The sequence below is a fragment of the Pseudochaenichthys georgianus genome, chromosome 10 (genome assembly GCF_902827115.2).
Source record: "Pseudochaenichthys georgianus chromosome 10, fPseGeo1.2, whole genome shotgun sequence".
NCBI lineage: Eukaryota > Metazoa > Chordata > Actinopteri > Perciformes > Channichthyidae > Pseudochaenichthys > Pseudochaenichthys georgianus.
Window position 1 is genome coordinate 16159427 of NC_047512.1, and position 20856 is coordinate 16180282.

Genomic DNA, 20856 nt, shown 5'->3' on the forward strand with positions numbered 1-20856 from the left:
ATGGTAGTAATCTTAAATCCACAGGTAGGACGCTAATGCCACACCTTTTGCTGAGCTGCACCATTATTTTGATGACAGAATTTAAGTGTAGAAATGTAATTAATATCATGAGCCAAATGGGCCAAAAGTACTCAAAATCTAAACCGAGGCTATTGAGAAAAAATATTTGTAAGTGCTAACTCAGTGTTTGGCTGCGAAAACATTCCCTTCATCGCACATAATAAATTATCTCTAAAATGTATTATTAATGAAAGAAATTAAAAAGAAAACATGTTGCATGCAATTATTTAAAAATGATGTTTTGTGCTTCAATGTTTGAATGGCTTTATTGTTGTCACGGCTACAGTGTCACAACGACACACTTGCAAACGCATTTTTAGGCCAGTTTGTGAGATTACACTAACACATGACCACGTCTGCTGCTGTGTTCGTGTATTCTCGTGTTTGAAAAAGAGCAGTGAGATTGAGCGGAGAGACAGATGTTTTAACATTCATGGCCATTTTGTAAACGAGGATTAAAACCCTTCAGTTCCTCTGAGTGAAAATATTTAGAGAGGAAGCCAGAGGACATGAGCAACTTAATGTCTACCAAAATAAGTATTAGCACCGCAAGAAATGATGAGAATAAAAAAGACTAATGTGACTACACTGAGGAGGGGAAAACGCTGTTCAGGGTATCCGTGACATGTTTCTACTGGTTCTGTGGCAGGGCAAATTAAAGCAGAGGCTGCCATGTGATTTCCCAGTAGGCAGCGAGGGGACGGATCATAAAGCCATTCACCTCAGAAGACATGCGGCTCTGTGGATTACAAGCAGAAAGCTGACTAATGCAGCAGAACAGTCAGGTATTTAGAGATTCTAAGGTCAGAACACTGGCAGTGATGACGTAAAACAGAGCTTGATTCCATGTCAAAGTCATAGAAATTAATAGGATAACAAATGTGCTTTGCCTTTGCATGTGAGTAGATATCTTTCACTGCTTATGGATCTAAAACTGGACACTATTAACTCCTATGATGTGGTTGACACACTTAAAAAATGTTGAACCAAATCCAAGAGAATAAAACTGAACCAGAAGCCACAGGGCGCCCGTGTCACTCAGAAAACGGAGGAGTTTTAGAGAAGGACTCGGAACATTCCAAAACAGCGATCAGTGTGAAAGTCAGCGATTGAGAGTGGCAGATCTCTGATGTGATGCGAATCAGGTTCCTCCAGGCAGTGTGGCCGGATCTGCGTCACTACCAGGAAAGCTTCTGACAGGCAACAACTCCACTATCCTGACAGCACATATACTTTAGAACAACATGTCCTCACAGATCCTGCTGTGCATGCGACAACATGTTTTGTTTTAGTAGAATATGTTGTGGGATTATAGAAGTTACTTTCAAATAAATACTTAATGATGAAAAAAAAATCTGAATTGCATTATTTTGCATTGGTGCTTTTTTACTTAAAGTATATGACTTAGTCAAGTCTACAAGTACACTTTTAAATGTTTGCATCGTTATATACTTTGGTATGATGGTCTTTGTTACAAGTGGCAGTCCAAAAGGTTCACTGTTTGGATTGAACGTTGTCATAGTATTTTAAAGCGAAAACTTTTTTTGCTGACCTTGTCAAAAAGCAGGACATCCTGTGAGGTTGCTGGTTTTTTTAAGTCATTTTCCAAACCCTGGGATTAAAATGTGAGGACCCCCCCACATGAAAATCTCCTGCACTTCGTTGAGCACACACACACCCATGTGAGTGCACCAGACACCATAGTGTGTATCACTGGGACTTGTCAATCTATGCACACTGTACTGTATGACTGCTTGTCACAGCTAAAACAGAGGCTAACTATGCAATAACAAGCAATCTAATTGTACATTTCAACTACTGCAGAATAATTCAAACATTATATTGGAGGTGACGATTAAAGCGAACAGTACATACAGTATACAATGATGTCACAATAAAACGGCCAAATCCTCCCTTGACCACATGTTATTGAAAGGAGCTTCTCTGAGCTCCAAGATTTTGATCACAGAATGTTATCGCCGCTGTCAAAGGCGCGTGGTTCTCCTGGTGATGTTGTAGGAGGTGTCAGTGTAATGGGGGGCTCGGCTGCCGGCATTGTGATTAACGAAGCAGCTCTGAACTCCTCTCTGGGCCTCTATTGATTAAGTTCTGTGGCGGGCCCTGCAAATATGCAAGACTTATGCCTTCTGCTCGGCTGGGATCTGCAATTTGAAGCGGACATGAATCCAGTGGCTGACACTCACACCCAGGAGTGGAGTAGTCCATCAATGCACTGCACTGCAATGAAGTGTGAGCAGAGTGACAGGAGTGCAGTCAAAGTTCTTCGCCCACATGAACGTGGCATTTATGAACTATCTGCAAGAAATGCATTCATGAGACGTGATCATAAAACTATACAAGTTGGCGTTCTGAAAACAGATCATGAACATTTCGTGGTGTCTAGGCTGTGAGGTTGACAGTTAGAGTGGAAATGTCTGCATAATCGATGCTGTTAAGAACCTTGACAGACACTTGGACTCAAACGCACGACTCAAAAGAAAGTCTGTTCAAAAAAGTCTTTACTTTGGATAAGTATAAAGTTCAAACAAAAATCACTCCTGAGAGGAAAAACGTAGCAAAGCAAACTACAAACTAAATAAACTTGACTATGATCACAAAGTGCCAAATCTCTTGGCGTGACAAGCTGGCTCTCTAAATGGCACAAGGCACAAGACGAACTGGCACAGGACAAAGGGAGACAGGACTATTTATACATGTGGTAAGTGGGAACAGGTGGAAACAATCAGGGGCGGGGCAGACGCTGACGATGGCGGGAAAACACACAAAGGGAGGAAGTAAGGGGGGCTGAAATGAGAGACAAGAGGTAAGTACAAAATAAAACAGGAAGTGCAATGACAGGACTAGACAGGTGAACAAAAAGACGTGAAACAATAACATGAACCTGATTAACATGACATGAATAATTTAGCAGACATGGCGGGATGTTACAGATGCAATGTAGAATCGACGCATCTCCTCCAAAGAGTTGGTATTTCATGCTCTGGAGAGTTGTAAAGCTATGAGAATGTGTACGTCATGATTCGACACATCACTTTGTCTGCACAGCTTAGCTTCACATGGACGGGGGGAAACTAACACAACGTGATTCAGCGGTGGTGATCCTGAAGCTCTGCTACACACTACCTCCCTGTACCCAACATGTCTCTCTCTGTGTCTCTGCATACTTTCTGTTTTCACATGTGCTGCTTGAACTATGGCCTTTATGACTGAGCTAGGGTATTGAAGAAAAGATTACACAGTGACAAAACTGAACTGAACTGAAGTCCTGAGTTACACAATTTTAGTCAGTTTGTGGTGATAACTGGGACCCCCATAACTATAATAATTTAATACAATACATACTGGAAGATATTTCTTAACCATCCATCCTAACTCCTAATCTTAACAAGCTATACATGTTTTGCTCAAAGAACCATCATTCAATTTCCTAGATCTGCTGTTATGGATTATGTTGTATCAGTTATCAGTTTTATTTGGCTTTACTAAAGGTTCAGAAAGGTTGAAATGGGGTAACTGAAAGCCTCATAAAATTGCAGACAGAGTGTTAATGTATTAATGTATAAGGATTACATACAATAATGTATTGTTAATCACCCTGGTAAATAAGGAAGGATAGATGAGACACACTGGATCAGATGAGGGGAAATGTGGGGTGTCTCTTTAGTTCTGGATAAGCAGGACAGGCAGAAGCTTCTGTCGGCATGCAGACAAAAAGCTGCGGAGATGGCAGGTGGTTCCGGCTTTAATGATGGGCTGTTTCCATAAAATAATTTGTGGGACAGGTGGTTGCCAGCGGCAGGGTTACTACTGATCCCCCCCCCCCCTCCTCTGTACAATCCCCCGCTCTCGTGCCATTGGAGTCTCTGATGGAGGACAGCTGGCACCAATGTGACCCTCTCACTGATGCAGATAATGAACTGCAGTTTTGTTTTGTTTGGAAGGCATCAGAGCCACCCCAGCGTTTGGCTTTCTGCTGTGCATCTATAAAACTAGAGCCTGCTTTGCTGAGCTTTCGTGGTAAAGGTGAGAAATTTATTTATTTATTTTTTAACTCGTCTCTCGTCGAGAGTTTTAGAAATGTTGCTGCCCTAGGGCTTGAATGAGTCAGCCTTTCACTTATGCCATTGATTTCCAGTGGGAGATGAGAGGCAAAGTTGATGTGGAGGTTAATCTTGAAATCAATTATTTTGAGCATATTTGGCCCACTGTATGTCAGCATGACATGCTTCTATAGCTTTACAAGTTAGTTGGATATACATTTGTTTGAACACAGCCCTAAAAACATGAATCCTTTATACAGTAAATAAAAGGGATGCTCCGTACCAGATTTAGTTCGCTCTGCACCCAAGTAATTCTAATAACGTTTTTTTAAAGTGATCGGGATAGATGAGCCTAAAAAGCGTTCACATTTAACATTCAAAGGTCTAAGGGAGGGAATCTTGTAAAAGTACAGTCAATGCTTCATTAACACAAATGATAAACATCATATACGGTTGTTATTTTTTGTGTTACATGTAAATTGATATCGTTTTGTGTCAGATTGGTGGATCATACATATTCCTACTGACTATGAAGTAAGTGCAGTATTATAGCCGATACAAAGTATAACAAATTGTGTCTTAATAGTTAATCATCCATAACAAATTAACTTCTAAGCTTGGGCTGTAAGTAAATAAATCAACAACTAAAGAATAGTTTCTGCATACATGCTATATTTAGAGTAGGTTACTTACTATAGTGCAACCATGTATATGTAACATTTATAGTAACAACAGGCCTACGTCATCATTTGTAGCAGTGCCGGCAAAATAAGCCAATTAGGTTTATTGATTTGTTGTGAGCACCTTAAACTGAGCCAGGACCTGACAACAAGGGGATCCAATTAAACTGCTATACTAAAAATAAATAGGAAGGCTGCAATGGGCAAGCTGCCAAGGTGTAGTGTAAGTTGTGATAACACACCCAGGAACACTGTGTTTATAATTGACCACAGACATATATTTATAGAAAATGATAACAATACAGGCTAAAAAGACAGTATGTGATTGTTGCAAATAGATTTACTGACGCAATTGTACTACTTCATTGTTAACAACCATTCATGTGTCTATTTCTCTAATGTATTAATAGAGAGCCGATCAGCAAGACAAAGGAGCAGTGATGTGTGTTTCGGTGCGTAAAGTGTCGTGCACACCCGGGTGTAGATGGAGTGGTTGCAGTGAATAGTCCGCGCCAGGTTTCTCTGGCAACCCGGTCTCCGCTCCGTGTCCATGGCAATGGCGAAGCAGTTTACATCCTTTTTTTATGAGAGGGGAAGGGGCTGATATTTAACGCCATGGCCATGGGTCATAAGCTAAGGCTACGAGACCAAAAAAGGCTCCGCGCGTCATGATCGTGCAGATGTGACGAGAATGTGCGAGTCAGTATGCGGATAAAGGTGCGAGCGAGCCACACAAAGGGACATCTCAACAGGATGCCAGTGACACAATGAGACATCACTGTCATCATATCAGCGTAATAATGTTTACTCGTAATGTAAACATCATTATAATCTCAATATGTGACCCTGTGTAGACTGCCTGTCTGCAACATATTGGATCTTCGCTCTGCCTAATTGCCTCTGTTTACGAAGATCACCAAGTCAATGCAAAGAAAGCATGTGATCTCAGAGACACACCGTGCAGCGTGTAGGCCTACGGTAGCGACTGCTCAAACAGCAACATCCACAGGCAGGGAGCTGGATGGCAGACTCCCCATCCAGTGGCTGCTTTTGTTTTTAGTCTAACCTCAAAAGGTGGTTGGAGCACCGTGTTGGGCACCATTGGGTGCACGGTCGCGTTAAAAACCTGTGATTAAGGGGGCAAAGCAGTCATTGCAAGGCAAGGCAAGGCTCACGTCTTACCCTTGGAGGCATCCTTGTCTTCTTTAGGCTTCGCCACTTTTCCGCTCATAGATCCCAGTTTGGATGTGTAATTCCCGATGTAGACAGGAATTGAAATCCCTTTAATTGCTGACTGTCCTCAATGAAATCCTTACCACAGGTTCCAGGTGCTGAGATAAGGTTTCTGTGGAGAGATAAACATTCATCAGAAACGTTCCAGTCATAACAGAAGTGCAGCAGCGTGTTGGTGTTAAAGCAGGGCCATATCAAGAGACAATGGACCGTGGGAGCTTCTCGAGAAGCAAGGTGTTATTGGGTATGCATAGTAATTGGATATCAGTCAAAACTATTGATGATATATAAACACACAAACGACAAAGAGCCCATATGGTTTCAATAAACACCAAGGACCAGCCTGCCGTGTGTATCTTTCAGCAGCAGTGTCTTACAACCACGCGTAAACCTACCTTATCTCCTCCACGTTTTCTGCTACATCAATGCACATTGATGAAAGGAAATGCTCCCACCGCGAATCCCGTATTGTTGCATACACAAATCACGACCTGCTCTACTGGGACAAAGAAGAGGCGCAAAAAGCTGATAAATTAATCGCAGGTTGTCGTTCCTCCACAGGTATTTCAATCAATGTTGAAAAAGGGAAAAAATAGAGGTCAAAACACTGACGAACAACCCCTGGGGGAGAATTATTGTCCAGTAGTTGGAGCGACCAGGTTCTCCTGTCTGAGGCTTTTCCTACTGACGAGCTGTGCTCCTCTGAACGCGCGGCAGCCAGGATCAACAGGATACACAACGTGAGAGCCACGTTATAGCGCCAGTTCACACCGTGGACATTTGTTTTTATTTTACTTCAGTAGCACCGCTGAGATGAAAACGACCCCCCTTCGTAATTGCTGTCAGTGTGTTCGCGGAGCTGTCGATGCGGTGAAGAATTAAAGCAGGAGTCTGCGCTGCATGTTGCTCACCATCTCTATGTTGCTCTCAATCAGTTGCGTTTGCGGAGCTATGCGTCATCCCATTCACATACAGCTTGCACATTTACCTCTCAGATGATCGTTGACATCATGACATGCATTAACTGTGTTGAAACAAGCGACAGGATGATAGAAGTATAAAATAGAAAAACAGAAGCTAATTCATTTTCATTTTTCTTTAGGTAAGATAAGCCTATGGATGTATTAGACGGTAAAAACAGGGACACTTGTGTTTCATTTTGTTCAAAATCATCCAGGACTTCATATTTCATATATTGGTTCAAATAGGGAAATAGAAAGCAGCAAAGACTCTCCTGCTGCAAACAGTTTTGTTGATTTGTTGGGCTGGTTGGTTCACCCCACTTACAAAACAGATGTTAATATTCATCCCTTGTGGTATTTTGCCATGTACAATAAGTGTAATTTATGTGCACATGTTTTACAATATCTGTCCTCAAAGCTTAATAGTGACAATTAATTTAAGAAATGAGAAAGTAAACAAAATATGTTTTTCTTTTCCAAAAACAATGCGCTGTTTGCCATTACTTATCCATAAACTTCGCAGTGAACCGTTTATATAATAAATGGTCTTTCCTTACCTTTAAAACTGGTCAAAACGATGGCTAAAAGTTGCTCCTCATCCTTCACTTTTACTCGCATCAAGCCGTCCTGATAAAATTGTCAGAAATCATTAATCCAAATGGTTTTCAGGACTCCTCATTCCCTTTTATGGTCACTATAATACAACACATTTGAATTATTATTTATATCAGCTGTCATTCAGAATTCCCAGTCCAATCCCAGTCTGATTTTTGACAGCTTTTTGTCTCATGTCTGGGAGCAGGTCTGTTAGCACTCAGTGGCAGCAGAGAAAAAAGACCTGCAGGTTGAGGGTTACAGGATCTATATAGTTGCTATTTTTAGAAACAGGACTCCTTTTAAAGTTTCTTGGCATGCTCAAATCTTCCAGAGACATCTAAGGCACAGTGGGGCCTGTTTGAATGATCTGCTATGCCTCAAATGGTCAAATCACACATTTAAATTGAACAACCTTGAAGTACATTTATAAGTTCACAGTATGGTGTGTATGGTATAAAAGTATGTACATACGCACTTTATTGATTTGTGTTACCTTGATAGTCTTCAATCTCTTGTACACCTAAACATGTTCTTTGTTTTTATGGCTTTTGACTTTTACAATTTTAGAACTATTCATTTTTTTGTCCCGGTGGTTGTTGCCATAATGAATTTAGGGAGACAGCTGAATCGATGTCCATGTGCCTCTTAATTTTTTATTAAATCTTAATTTAAATCCCATTAAAACGCTCAGGAGCTGTTTTAGTCCCCCCTGTTTAGAGTGCTTGGCTCATTTAACTCTTTATTAAATGTATTGATTTATTACTTTTTCTTAAATCAAGAGATTGTACTCATCATTTGCAGTCACTGGCGGTCAGCAGGCGCTCGGTTATTATTTATGTCAGCAGAGGCTATCTTAGCACCAGACCAGAATCAAGAAGACGTTAAATCGATAGGATCTGACCCCGAGTAGCTCAGGGGTCAAGAGGTAACACTGGAAGAAAGGTGAGGGGGGGCAATGAGAGGATGTCCTCTTTAAGGAAAAACTAGCATCACAGAAACACACTGGCTGTGCCTGTTGATGTGCTCCTGCCTCACACACACCTTACTACTTCTTTGATGGTAGCCGGAGGATTGTTGATATCAACCTGGATCCATTTTCATCTTCTTCTTATAGATTTATATATTTCTAGCATTTGGATTGTATACGTTGTTAATGTATAACTTTTTAAATGTATACACACAACACCTATTGCAGGTCTGACCGTCCTTGGAGAGGGAGCCCTCCTCTGTTGATCTCCAAGAGGTTTCTTCTGTTTCTTTCCCATTCATTGTGGGAGTTTTCCCTTATCCGATGTGAGGGTCAAAGAACAGGCTGCCGTATTCTGTACAATTTCTAAAGCCCCCACTCTAAAGAGACACATGTACAATGTATGATATTGGGCTATATAAATAAACATATAATCATAAACACATTAAATAAATAATCTTCCTTATTTCAAGAAAAATGTGTAGTAACTAATGAAAAATATCTTATTTTCATTATTATATGTACAACTTGTTGTTAGTCTCAACCAGGACATTCTGAGTGCATTTTGAATATCTTATCCTTAATTTGGCAATTACCAAATATCAGTTTGGCAAAACTAACATAACCCAAATTAATTGTGGTGTTTTTGCTTAAACTAAATAGGACGGTTTTGAAGGATACATTCAATATGAAGTGAAAATATGTATAATGTGTAAATAAGTGTAAAAACTGTTGAGCTGGCAAAATGGAACAAAGTTGCTGGAGTTTATGACAAAGCAGTAAGGACGGGTAGGCTATGCAGTCAAGATACATATTGAACTAGATGCAAATACAAATTGAGACTGACATAGGACACATGAATCTTACCACACTTAAACAGTCGTAGTGTTTACATGACGCAGAGCTCTGACTCACATGCATGTATGTTAGGAATGAGTGGGTTAGAACGAGTGTGAATGTCATTGGGTTATGTTCCCTCTGTGTCCATGGCCTGTGGCCCCCCATGACCTTTGCCGCCTGGCTTCTCTGTTCAGAACCACGTTCAGCCCGGCCTGTTCAGAGCAAAGCCCTGCGGCACACACAAACTCCTGACTCACACTCTGTCACCTCTGATGTCACATCACAGGCTGTGACACCAAGGACCCACAAAAACCCTGATTCACTTTTCTTGTTTGCTGATTGCAGGATTTCTGCTAGAACGCATCATCACCTTATAAAACATGTATTCAACTGTTCCTATGAGAGGCATGTTACTGTAAGTAATGTTGTGTATGGTGTCTGGGTTACATAATCCTGTCAAATCAACAAATATTCTACAAGGTTCTTAAGGATCTACTGCACACGCCTTTTAACACATGATGATTTATATGGACTTGCATGAAATTGTATTCTGAAAGGTACACTTCAGTTGTTTGTGTCGAATCCAAGCGCATTAATCTGCAGATGTCCTCCAAATGCACTGTTGATGTATTGAAAATCTTTGAATTGTGTTTGTATCTATTGATTGGTAGTGTGTATGAGGAAGAGTTGTCTTGGCAGCAAACATATATAACTTGTGTACATTAGCCAGGAATAATTCCCATGTAGACTAAGATCATAGTGTGTGTTATTTGTCATTTCTGTTAGCAGTATTTATGCGAGATATTAGGATTGTTCCAGTTCAAAACAATCACTCAGGGCAGTATGATACCATGGAGTGTGCAGGGGTTTACTCCAGGTGATGTGCTTTCTTTTAATATTTATAAAACATGTGATTCAAACAGCAATGTTAGTTTTATTTATCAGCCATCAGACTAACCCTAACTTGTATCATATCAAAGAGCAGAATTTCTCAGAGGAAATTAAACTTGTTGAGATTTTTGCGAACAGCTCTTGATTTGATTTGCACCAGATTTTGTAGACGTCGAACATAAACGTCTATAAAATCTTTACACACCCTCATACGACCATATATGTTATAGACCATGTCATGGTTTTAATTACTAGACATTCAGTTCAAAATCTATTTCCAATCGCAAGGACAATGGCCACTCCTCCCTATCTGCACACTGAGCTGACTTGTAAATCAGCCGCAGGAGGACTGACTGAGTGAACCGATGGAGAATGAGATGCTTTATTTGTAACTTGGCTGTAGAATCACCCAAATCAAGAAGAAGCCATTATGGGTGGAAGAAGAGATCAGTCCTAACAAATCATTCTTTGGGACAGACTGTGATTAGCACCGGTTGCTCATCTGCCTCTGTTTGTCGGTGTTAGCTGATACGAGCTCTGAGTGTGGCTGATAAGGTGATCCGGCTGGTTCTGCTTCAGGCTGCTGATGACAGCGGACACAAGCTGAGGCCGAGGAGTGTTTGCAGATTGTGTGTCTGTGGTTTGTGGATGGGATTTATCACAATCCAACAACAAATATTGTGTCACTCAATCAAAATGTGCCTAAAGTTACATAAATCACGACGTGTGTTCGGGACAGGATTGATTGATCATTTTGGATGCCATACGAACATCTATTTGCTCAGTAACTTTGGAAGTTGTTATGAGGTTCTTATCGTAAATGAGTATATTGGATAATAGCAGCAAATGCTTAATTAAAGCCAAGGACTGAAAATGAAGGCCATAAAAAATGTTGCGCATTTGTGAACACTTGTTTATGTGTGTCAAAGCCTCGCACATAAAAGTGATTGATTTCATCAAACACTATTTGCAGGACTGCTGCACCTGCTCATTAATCTCGGAGCCTCACACAACCCAGGAACACTGACCTCAGTTCCAGAGGTCACCATGGGGTGAGCAAGTTATTTCAATGCTAAAGAGGTCAGGGTCGAAAGGTGTGACAGGATGTCATATTTCTCTCATGTCTCCCTTTACGACACCACATAATGAACTTGGCAGCTCTTTCACGTCACAAACCCAGGGTGTATTTCCTCATAGGGCACGATGGTCTACATGTCTTTGGTGCAGCTGAGACTCTGCCCCTGGTGATTAAACCTTCATCAGTCCACTGGCAGGCGAGTTACGTGCATGTTTTACTCTGTAAAGTTGGGCTTGGTTTATTAATGAAACATTTATTTGAGCCATTTCCACCTCATTGGCTCTGTCCAATGCTGATTTTTGCCACGCCATTTTTGACATTTAGCAAGAAAACAGTAAGCGCTTTCTCACCAGGAGGGATGAGAGCTCCACTTTTCATTAACGGTGGCTGAACATCTCGAGCTGGCAGCGTCTGTCAGCTCGGCTGCATCACGGCTCACAGGACCAGGGGTGGACTGGAGCTCTCATTTCGTAGGAACTCATAATAGTACTTTATTTCTGGGTCACTATCGGTGAGAGTTGGTACATATACTTTTACAAAACCAGGCACTGGATAAGCATCTTAATTCATCTCATTTAGCCCACACATGGACATGTAGTTACTTTAAGAGAAACCATTTTGGACTCATAAATATGCACCCATAAATAATGCTTTTGCAAATTTAGCTAAACCTTTAAACTAATTAGACCAAGCATAACTGGGTCAGTGACCTAGATACAGTACCCTCAACTTATTTAATAACTTTCTTATGCAATCATTATTGGAAGGGAAAAGTTATTATATCAGATATAACATGTTAAATGCCCCAAACAACATTTTATTTCCAGCATATCTAAAATTGCATCATGAAAGTAGCCAATAGTGTTTAAGATGATTGGACTGTGATGGGAGTTACAGTATGAGCCTGTAAATCCGAACGCTACCTCTCTTGTCTTCTGCAAAATATCAAGCCAATTGTTGAGCTGCAGAGTGTTTGGCTTGGTGGGAATGCATGTGGGCAAGCGGGGGATTGCTAGTGAAACATCAGGCTTTGAAATTACAGAAATGACTGTACTAATTAACGAAGCGAGGCTCTCTCAAATATCACATTAATGTCAATGACTTTATCCAGAGGGGGTGATAGAGGGGAGTAGTGCTTTGAGGCCTGTGGTGCTTTTACAGCTCACATCATAGAAGCTCCCCACGGATATGTAAACTCACAAGACTGAAGTGGAGTGAGAAATGCCCCGAAACACAAGATTGGATTCAGTCTTTGACTATCAAAAAGACATTACATTTGATTTTACTAGCACAGTAAGCTCCAGCCCAAGGTTGTAATGTTGGCCAGTGTTTACAAGCTGAACATCACCAAGAAGAAAGACCAACTGCCTTAGAGCATGGCTGTAGCATATGTGTTCAGACGGATTAGTCACTTCTTCCTTCAAGTTCTTGCAAAAAGATTGAAATCACTCTTATGTAATAAAACATTGTAAATAACATTATACTATACAATGGTACAGCTAGGGGATGGTATAGGCTTAGTTTACAACCAAGACACGACACGGGAAAAAGCTGGACTAGTCCTGACATCACTAAGCATTTGGCAGATATTTAACCCTTCCTAAAATCATAAACTGTAGTTGTTCACTTTTACATTGGAAACAAATACGATGTAATGTGTTATTCTGTGAGCTTTAGAGGTAGTCTGGATAATTGTCCCTATGAGAGACAAGCCAGCGGTTTCCTCTGGTTTCTGAGTTTATATTAAGCTAAGCTTAGTTTATATTAAGCTAAGCTTAGTTTAACGGACATGAGAGTGTTATCAATCTTCCTATTCAGCTCTTGGCAAGGAAGCAAATTGCTCAGAATAATAAACCATTTTTTAAACATTTTCTTCTGTCTAAATTAACTTCCTACTGTTTTTTTCAGCCTGATTATTTTTTTGATTCCGAGTAAATAGTATCATTTAATTACACCATCTCTCTGTCTCATAATGTGTTTCCAGTGGGTGACATTGCAGGGTGTCTCTTGAGGATTTCCCATAAAACCAACATTTCATTTGTCTGCTCCTGATGGTATGCTTTTCTCACTTCAGAAGCAAACACAGTCTGCGACAAATACAAAGTCCTACCGCTCACTCAGTCTTCAGTTCCTGTAATGTTCCTGACAGCTGCTCGTCTTCCTCAACCTGCCAGTGGGATGTTATCCAAAACCGTCTCAGATCTCACACTGGCCCTCTAAATATTTTTATTTTTTAAATATACACAATGTCACCTGACATGCTGGTGCCCAATAAAATGAGGGAATTATATGGGTGTGGCATTTTGTCTGGGGGTGGAGCAGTCCTTTCTGCAAGCAAAGCTGCAGGGGACTCAGGGCCACCACTTGGTAAGATACATTTAACTTTTTAACATATTAGAAATGTACATAACTTAAAATAAAAAATACATGCATGTGCATGAATACGTAAAGAAGTATATTTGATTGTTTAAAGACTTATTATGTATTTATTAATTAGCTAAAACTATGTTTTTGTGTTCGTTGCCTCAGGGTAACACTGTGCCACTTGGACCACTTGTTTCCAGGCAATATCATGCAAGTGTGCTCAGCTGTAACATGATAAACCTAATCAATGTTTTTACATCTACTGATATTTACAGGACATGGACAACAAAACATGTTATGGGCAGAAGGGATAGGGTTAGGCACACACACATAGACACACACACACACACACACACACACACACACACACACACACACACACACACACACACACACACACACACACACACACACACACACACACACACAGAAACACACACAGACACACACATACACACATACACACAGACACACACATACATACATACATACATACATACTGTACACACACACACACACACACACACACACACACACACACACACACACACACACACACACACACACACACACACACACACACACACACACACACACACACACACACACACACACACACACACACACAAAGAAAACCTTTTGAATTCATATAGAGTTGTTTTCTCTATTTCTTCTGAATTGTAGAAATCCTTGGTGTTTCAATACCCTCATAGCACAGTGTTGCCCAGAGGCAACAAACCAACCCCTGGTTGAGGGGTGAGGGGGGGGTCACATGTTATAATTGATATAAAATCAGGGACCCCTAAGCTCCTTAAACACATGGTGAAACATTTTTTTCCTCCCAAAATAAAAAGTCATGCCATAAAGGGCTAACCTAGATTGACAGAGTGCTAACATGTCACCGGACACAAGTACGGGTTTTCTTTGCATCTGTATATAAATAAGCCCTCAAAGAATATTGACACTACATGTTAGGGTCTAAAGACGCTCTGATCTCATGAACATGAACATCTTCTCTGTTGTCTTTCTGTATCAGTCAAATGTCACTTTTTACAAACTCACCAACACTTGGTGAGATAGACCATTTTCTATAGTGAGTAAGTATGTCAATTTAATTTCTACAGCACATTTAAACACAGTTTAAGGTATCCAACGTGCAGTACAAGAAAATAAATAACCTTGAAATATAAAGTGAAAAGTAGAAATAGAGACAAACCAATGACAACAATGCCAATTTCAGATTTAGAATTATAGACGTTAAACATTTTAAAGAACTAAACTAAACTAAAATGCAGGCCTGACTGATTAGCCCTTCACAGCATTGAAAACATTAGACACTTCGTTTTTTATATTTGGGTATTTTTAGTGTTAGATTATAACATTCAAAGCTCCATCAACTTGAAAGTGATAAAAGATTGATGTATTTTTGGTAGTGCATTTATCCTTTTGTGGTTATATTCAGATCATAGATTGTGCCTCTTTAATTTCATAACATTGACTAAAAAGATATTAAAATATTACTGCGTATCTGTCGTTGTACAGATTTTCCCAAATCATGCTGCTCTTGTTTGAGCTGTGCAAAAATATTTGCTCCACAGCAACAGAAGAAAGGTTTTTACCAGCGCCGAACATAAGCCTTCTGTAAATGACACTGAGTCCCCGGTGAAAGACAGAGGTCTGCCTGCAGCCCAGGAGATACTGCGCGGTAACAATCAATAGCACTGAGCAAGCATCAGAGTTTTTATTATCTGGGAGGCCCTGACTCGTCCCCCGCTGTAGTGACTAATCTAATTGGAGCTGACACACACTCCCCAGCTGCGGAGCTGCCAAAGAAAGAGTGAAGACAGTGATGTCAGGGAGATCTTCATCAATCAATAGTCAGTCGCAGACTATTTTACTTCCATCTATCCTTCCATGCTTCCACACCGTCCAGTTGTGTTAGTGTGCAGATCACAATTCATTACCTCAGCGCTACAGAAATAGCAAAAAATGTGTTGCTATTTTCTCCTGTAGCTACAAACTATAGTGAGCCCAATCAATTGTCTACACCTACTCTAAGTTAGTTACAGAGTTACTTTTAGAAATATGACTCAGCAAGGGCAAAGTATAACTATAGAAATGTGTTGGACTGTTGGAACACATATCAAAACCTTACTTTACTCCTCCTGGCTGGAAATGATTGAGAAGTTCTTGTATTGAGCAGACAGTGTTAATTACTCAAGCGGATTAATTATTCAGTCTCTGAACGATTCAATGAAATATAAATGCCTCCGGTCAATAGTTGCCAACACTCGAGAAGACTTTGGACTCCCTCAGGGGGGATTTCATAGCCAGAGAGGGGTTGCATCTTCTACGCCAGAACACAGAATGACACCGGAGTTAAATCTTAACTGGCTGGAGACAGGTTTCATATGACCACTGCAGCATTCTCTTGGTTATCGATTGGAGAAATTATATTCTAGATGTAAACATATTAAAGTATTGATCTGTACTTGTCTTTAATTGTCCTGTTTGTCATACATACTTTGTGGTTGTTTGCTCTTAACCTGTTCAATAAATGTAAAATCTAGGCAAAATATAAATAATACTAAAACTTTACCCAGCCTAACTCAATATTTAATTTATAATATACACACATTGTGTGGTTTCCCTTCCTCTAATTGTAGAAGTTGCTTTTCAAATATAGTCATTCCTATAATATGTTCATGTTATTGTATTTGTTTTTACTTAGACTGAGAGCTGTCTCTGTGCTACAGTGATGAAGAATGGCGTACGTGATCCCATAACCCTCCACTATTTGTATGTAATTTGGATGACTGAGGTGTTCGTTCGCCATCTTGTGGTCAAAAGTCAAAAGTGCATTTTATTATGGCACAAAAAACATGAAGAAAAGCTTTATTTATCAATAAAAGCATCAATTAACTTATATAGTTAATTTAGTTTAATGTCATTTCACAATAATTATCGATCACAATAATTGACATTGAAGATGTATGGCACAACAATAACAATAAAAAAATAAATCTTCAAATAGATCATTATTATTGGTGGGTTTAAAAAATATATAATATATATTGTTCCTGGACATTTTTTAATTTGTCTCAATATGTTTACATATTTTCTTATTTAAATTTGGTAAAAAACTAGAACATTTAATGAACAGGTCTGGTTTAATCCTCTGATGTCCCCACTGTTGGTTTATTTACAAAACTCAGTGCATGGATGTTGACGCTGGAACTTCCAGAGAGTCAGGACGTTTTTCTTTGAACAAACATTCAACTAATTGTGAGCGTACATGAGCAAACACCGCGCTGTACTTTGGAGTGATGGTGGTGTGTGTTTGTGTGAGGACACCACAGCAGTTCGGAATGGCACTCGTTACTTTGTCTGTCTTGTGTTGCCTGCTTTTGGACTTTCAGCTGGGATATGGAGGTATTTTATGCTTCATCTTTGTGGTGCTCATAAATAATTTCTCTCTGGAGCTTTATCTTAGACGTTTGTCTTACTTTTGGAGTGTTGTCAATACCTGTGCTAGGTAGAAAAATAAATCAAAATCAATATAGAGTATCTATACTTTACATATTAGTTGTTGCGGCATATGAGATGAAGACAGTTTTTAGAGACTGCTAATATTTATATTTTAGTTTGACTCACTTTAGCCCCGGCTCCCGCCTCAGGCCCTGTGTTCCTGTCCAGTCAGGCAGCTGACAACGTTCTGCGGAGACACAAACGCGACAACACTGGTGTGTTTGAGGAGTTCCAGGAAGGCAACCTGGAGAGAGAGTGTATAGAGGAAGTGTGTGACCTGGAAGAGGCCAGGGAGGTCTTTGAGAACTATGACAAGACAGTGGGTATTTATTTATATTTGTTTTTATTATACATACGCTTGGCATTCCTTGCTTTACTCACCATAGACTTTACTCTGTATTTTAGATGGAGTTCTGGGCTGGATATATAGGTAAGACATCCGACACCAGCCTCTCTTTCTAACCTTTAAACCTTGCTGTCCAAAAGTAAAATGTCTGGGTTTTTCTTCAGATGGCAATCAGTGTAAATCAAGCCCGTGTCTGAACCAGGGGTCGTGCACAGACCACCTGGGCTACTACACCTGCACGTGTCCGCCTGGCTTCACCGGCAGGAGGTGTGAGATCGGTAAGTGAAAGATCGGTAAGTGAAAGATCAGACACTCAATATAAAATCTAGTCAAAAGAAATTAGTTTTTATGTTACATGATCCAAAGTTTCTCAGAATACGAAATCAAATCAGATCTCAGTCTCACAGGATAAACAGCCAGACCCTCCTTTTGTTTCTAAATGCAATCAAAAGCTTGCATCCAGCATCATTCAGGTTTTAGGTTCCAAAATGAGATTGTTTGTCTTTATGGATATTTAAAAAAACAGCGTTCAAAGTGCCCTCTGTGGAGTGAGCGCCATTTCCTAAGTCACACTTGTATTTGACAGTGTTGAAGGTGTCCTTAAAGGATAGGTTCACAATATAAAGTCTGTCTTGCAATAGGTATGAGATGTGGACATTAAAACAAGTTGTGCTTGTGTTAATGATTTCTTCTGTCGATGATGGACGTCAAAAGATATCTTCTCTATCCTTTTCAATGTAAAAGATGTGGGACAAAATACGTAGCCCCCGTTCTGTGCAAACAGTATTCACACAAAACAACACGTACACAGTATGGCATCAACATGTCATTGTATATATGTACTAAGAGGATGGGTTTGAATGAATAACGCATTTTTTTTCTCCTCAGCTATAGCAAGAAGGTGTGATGTGAACAACGGAGCCTGTATGCACTTCTGTGAATCAATGAAACCCGATGGAGCAAAATGCTCGTGTGCGAGAGGATACAGGCTGCTGCAGGACGGAGTTAACTGTGAAGCAGAAGGTATCGATGAGTCTCTGATTATGTCTCTTCTAAATATCATAATAATGACTTTTAAATTCAACGATGCGACTCCTCCTTTCTCACATCCCTAGTGGAGTTTCCATGTGGCAGAACTGCCCTGACAGAGGTGAGTGCAGTACTCTCTCGCTCTCTGTTCCACCATGGGAATGCCAGCCTGCAGAACACCACAGCTCCGACCGTCATCTCCACTACTGCATCCCCTCCTTCAACTCCAGCCAGTACCCCGGGGACTTCTCCCTCTACAAATAACTCTGTACAAATCCACTCCCGAATAAAATTGCCCTGGTGGGGTTTCCGTGATGCTGAGGCCCCTGAAGAGGAGCCACCCATATCTATTAAACGCATTGTAGGAGGCACGGCGGTGATCCCAGGCGAGATCCCATGGCAGGTACTGCTTAGAAGTTCAAGTATATCTGGCATTTTAGGCTTTGGTACACAAGGGAGACAGAACAGCAGCTCTATTCACTTTCTTGAACTTATTCTCAGCGCTTGTCTTACTTTTTGTTCAGGTAGCCTTGGTAGAGCGTTCTGGTGATTTGTTCTGTGGGGGCTCCATCCTCAGTGATCAGTGGGTGATCACTGCTGCTCATTGCCTGGTGGAGGCAGAACGCTCCTTCTTCATCAGAGTAGGTAAGAATCACAGCCACCGACAAGTCTCACCACCGCTAAGGCTGGAGGCAGGAGCTCTGTGAAGAGTTAAAATGACGTGTGAATTCATTGATTTATTGATTAACAAGTTGTCTATTTTTAATAGTTGATTAATTGTTCATTTAAGCAAAAAGGACAAGAGATCTCTGCTTCTAGCTTCTGAGTTGTAAGGAGTTGCTGTTTGTCGTGTGCAATATTTGACAAAAGGATTTTGGACTGTTGGTAGGCCAAAGAAACATTTCAATATATGACTTTTTTTTGTACCAGGCCTATTTTTCTACTATGAACATGTACCAAATGATTGATAGATATATCAAGCAAACGATTGTTGGATTTATTTGATAATTGATAACAAAGACACTTAATACTATAATCATACCAAATAATCATGATGAAAGCCCAAGAGTAAATCTTTGCAGCATGTGCGTAGTCCTTGAAATAAGTTCATCTTAATGTAATGTTATTTATCACACTTCCATGGGAAATGTATGATCCCTTCTGTTTTGAGACATCCACTGCATGTTTTATTTTTATAGAGTTCATCTCTCCACTGATATCTGTAATGTCTCTACCTGCAGGAGAGCATAACGTCAACATCAAAGAGGGCTCGGAGCAGGATTATGACGTGTTGGAGCGGCACATGCATCCCAGATATGATGGCTTGTATAACCATGACATCGCCCTGCTGTACCTCAAAAACCCCATCAGCTTCTCCACAACAGTCCGACCCATCTGCATCGGGCCCAAGGCCTTCACTGAGGCCCTGGTGAAGGGGTCTACCCCGGCCACGGTCAGCGGCTGGGGCCGGATGCGCTTCCGCGGGATCATGGCGGACACTTTGCAGAAGGTCCAGGTTCCCTCCATAGGCCGGACGGAGTGTAAGCGCAGCGCCAGGATCACTCGCTTCATGTTCTGCGCAGGATACTACGACGAGGTCAAAGACTCCTGTCAGGGGGACAGTGGAGGGCCCCACACTAACAGTATGCACGACACATGGTTCCTCACGGGCATTGTGAGCTGGGGGGATGAATGTGCAAAGCAGGGGAAATATGGTGTGTACACCCGGGTGTCCCTTTACTACCGCTGGATCAACCATGTGATGGGGATAACTAAACACAGGCTGGCTATTGATGTGGAAGACTCTGACCCTGACCCTGAAATTGATGAATTATAGATTTGAAGAATATGAATGGTAAACAAATGTTAAAATCTTTTTGCTTTCTAATGTTGTGCACACGATAGTAGTTTGATAACTTAAGGCATTAATAGATAATTTACATTGACCGAAGAGCCATCAAAATCCACCATGCCAATTTCATACAAAACCATTATAAGGAATACCCAGGTAAAGAAAATAATGCTATGTACTTTTACAAACATTTGAAAAATACTTGATTACGTGATTTTCTGTCATTCGATATTGGATAACAAATATTGTGAAATAAATAACATCAAATGTATGTCATGCCTGTAATGCATTGTTTACAGTAACAACAACACACATCACTCCCCTCTGCTGGTGAATACATGTGATTGCAAGTAGTGGTACTCAAGCGT

At 40.5% G+C, this 20856-nt stretch overlaps 2 protein-coding genes across 5 annotated transcripts in view; one reads left to right on the forward strand and one right to left on the reverse strand.

Moving 5' to 3' along the window:
• Positions 1-7814, reverse strand: part of fgf13a (fibroblast growth factor 13a) — a 94849-nt gene extending 87035 nt beyond the window's left edge. For 2 of the 3 annotated variants that reach the window (XM_034093402.1, XM_034093400.1), the window contains exons 1-2: positions 7554-7814; positions 5984-6146 (exon numbers count right to left, since the gene is read on the reverse strand). In XM_034093402.1, the coding sequence (XP_033949293.1) occupies positions 5984-6032 (49 nt within the window). In that variant the 5' untranslated portion in view covers positions 6033-6146; positions 7554-7814. Of the gene's footprint in view, positions 1-5983; positions 6147-6429; positions 6929-7553 lie in introns of those variants that run through there. The other variant, XM_071204615.1, reaches the window with a different exon arrangement.
• Positions 7815-17028: 9214 nt separating this feature from the next.
• Positions 17029-20759, forward strand: f9a (coagulation factor IXa). 2 transcript variants are annotated; one of them, XM_034092333.2, is made up of 8 exons: positions 17029-17165; positions 17393-17580; positions 17667-17691; positions 17772-17885; positions 18496-18630; positions 18723-19039; positions 19161-19281; positions 19878-20759. In XM_034092333.2, exons 1-8 carry the CDS (start codon positions 17060-17062, stop codon positions 20471-20473), a joined length of 1602 nt encoding a protein of 533 aa, XP_033948224.1. In that variant the 5' UTR covers positions 17029-17059; the 3' UTR covers positions 20474-20759. The 2 variants fall into 2 exon arrangements, with proteins under 2 accessions (XP_033948224.1, XP_033948225.1); XM_034092334.2 differs by having other exon boundaries at positions 17411-17580.
• Positions 20760-20856: the final 97 nt, after the last annotated feature.

Coding starts and splice junctions, on each gene's coding strand:
- f9a (XM_034092333.2), top strand. CDS start 17,060: ATGGTGGTGTGTGTTTGTGTGAGGACACCACAGCAGTTCGGAATGGCA. Junction 19,040..19,160: donor CAGGCGAGATCCCATGGCAG/GTACTGCTTAGA, acceptor CTTTTTGTTCAG/GTAGCCTTGGTAGAGCGTTC. Junction 19,282..19,877: donor CTCCTTCTTCATCAGAGTAG/GTAAGAATCACA, acceptor CTCTACCTGCAG/GAGAGCATAACGTCAACATC.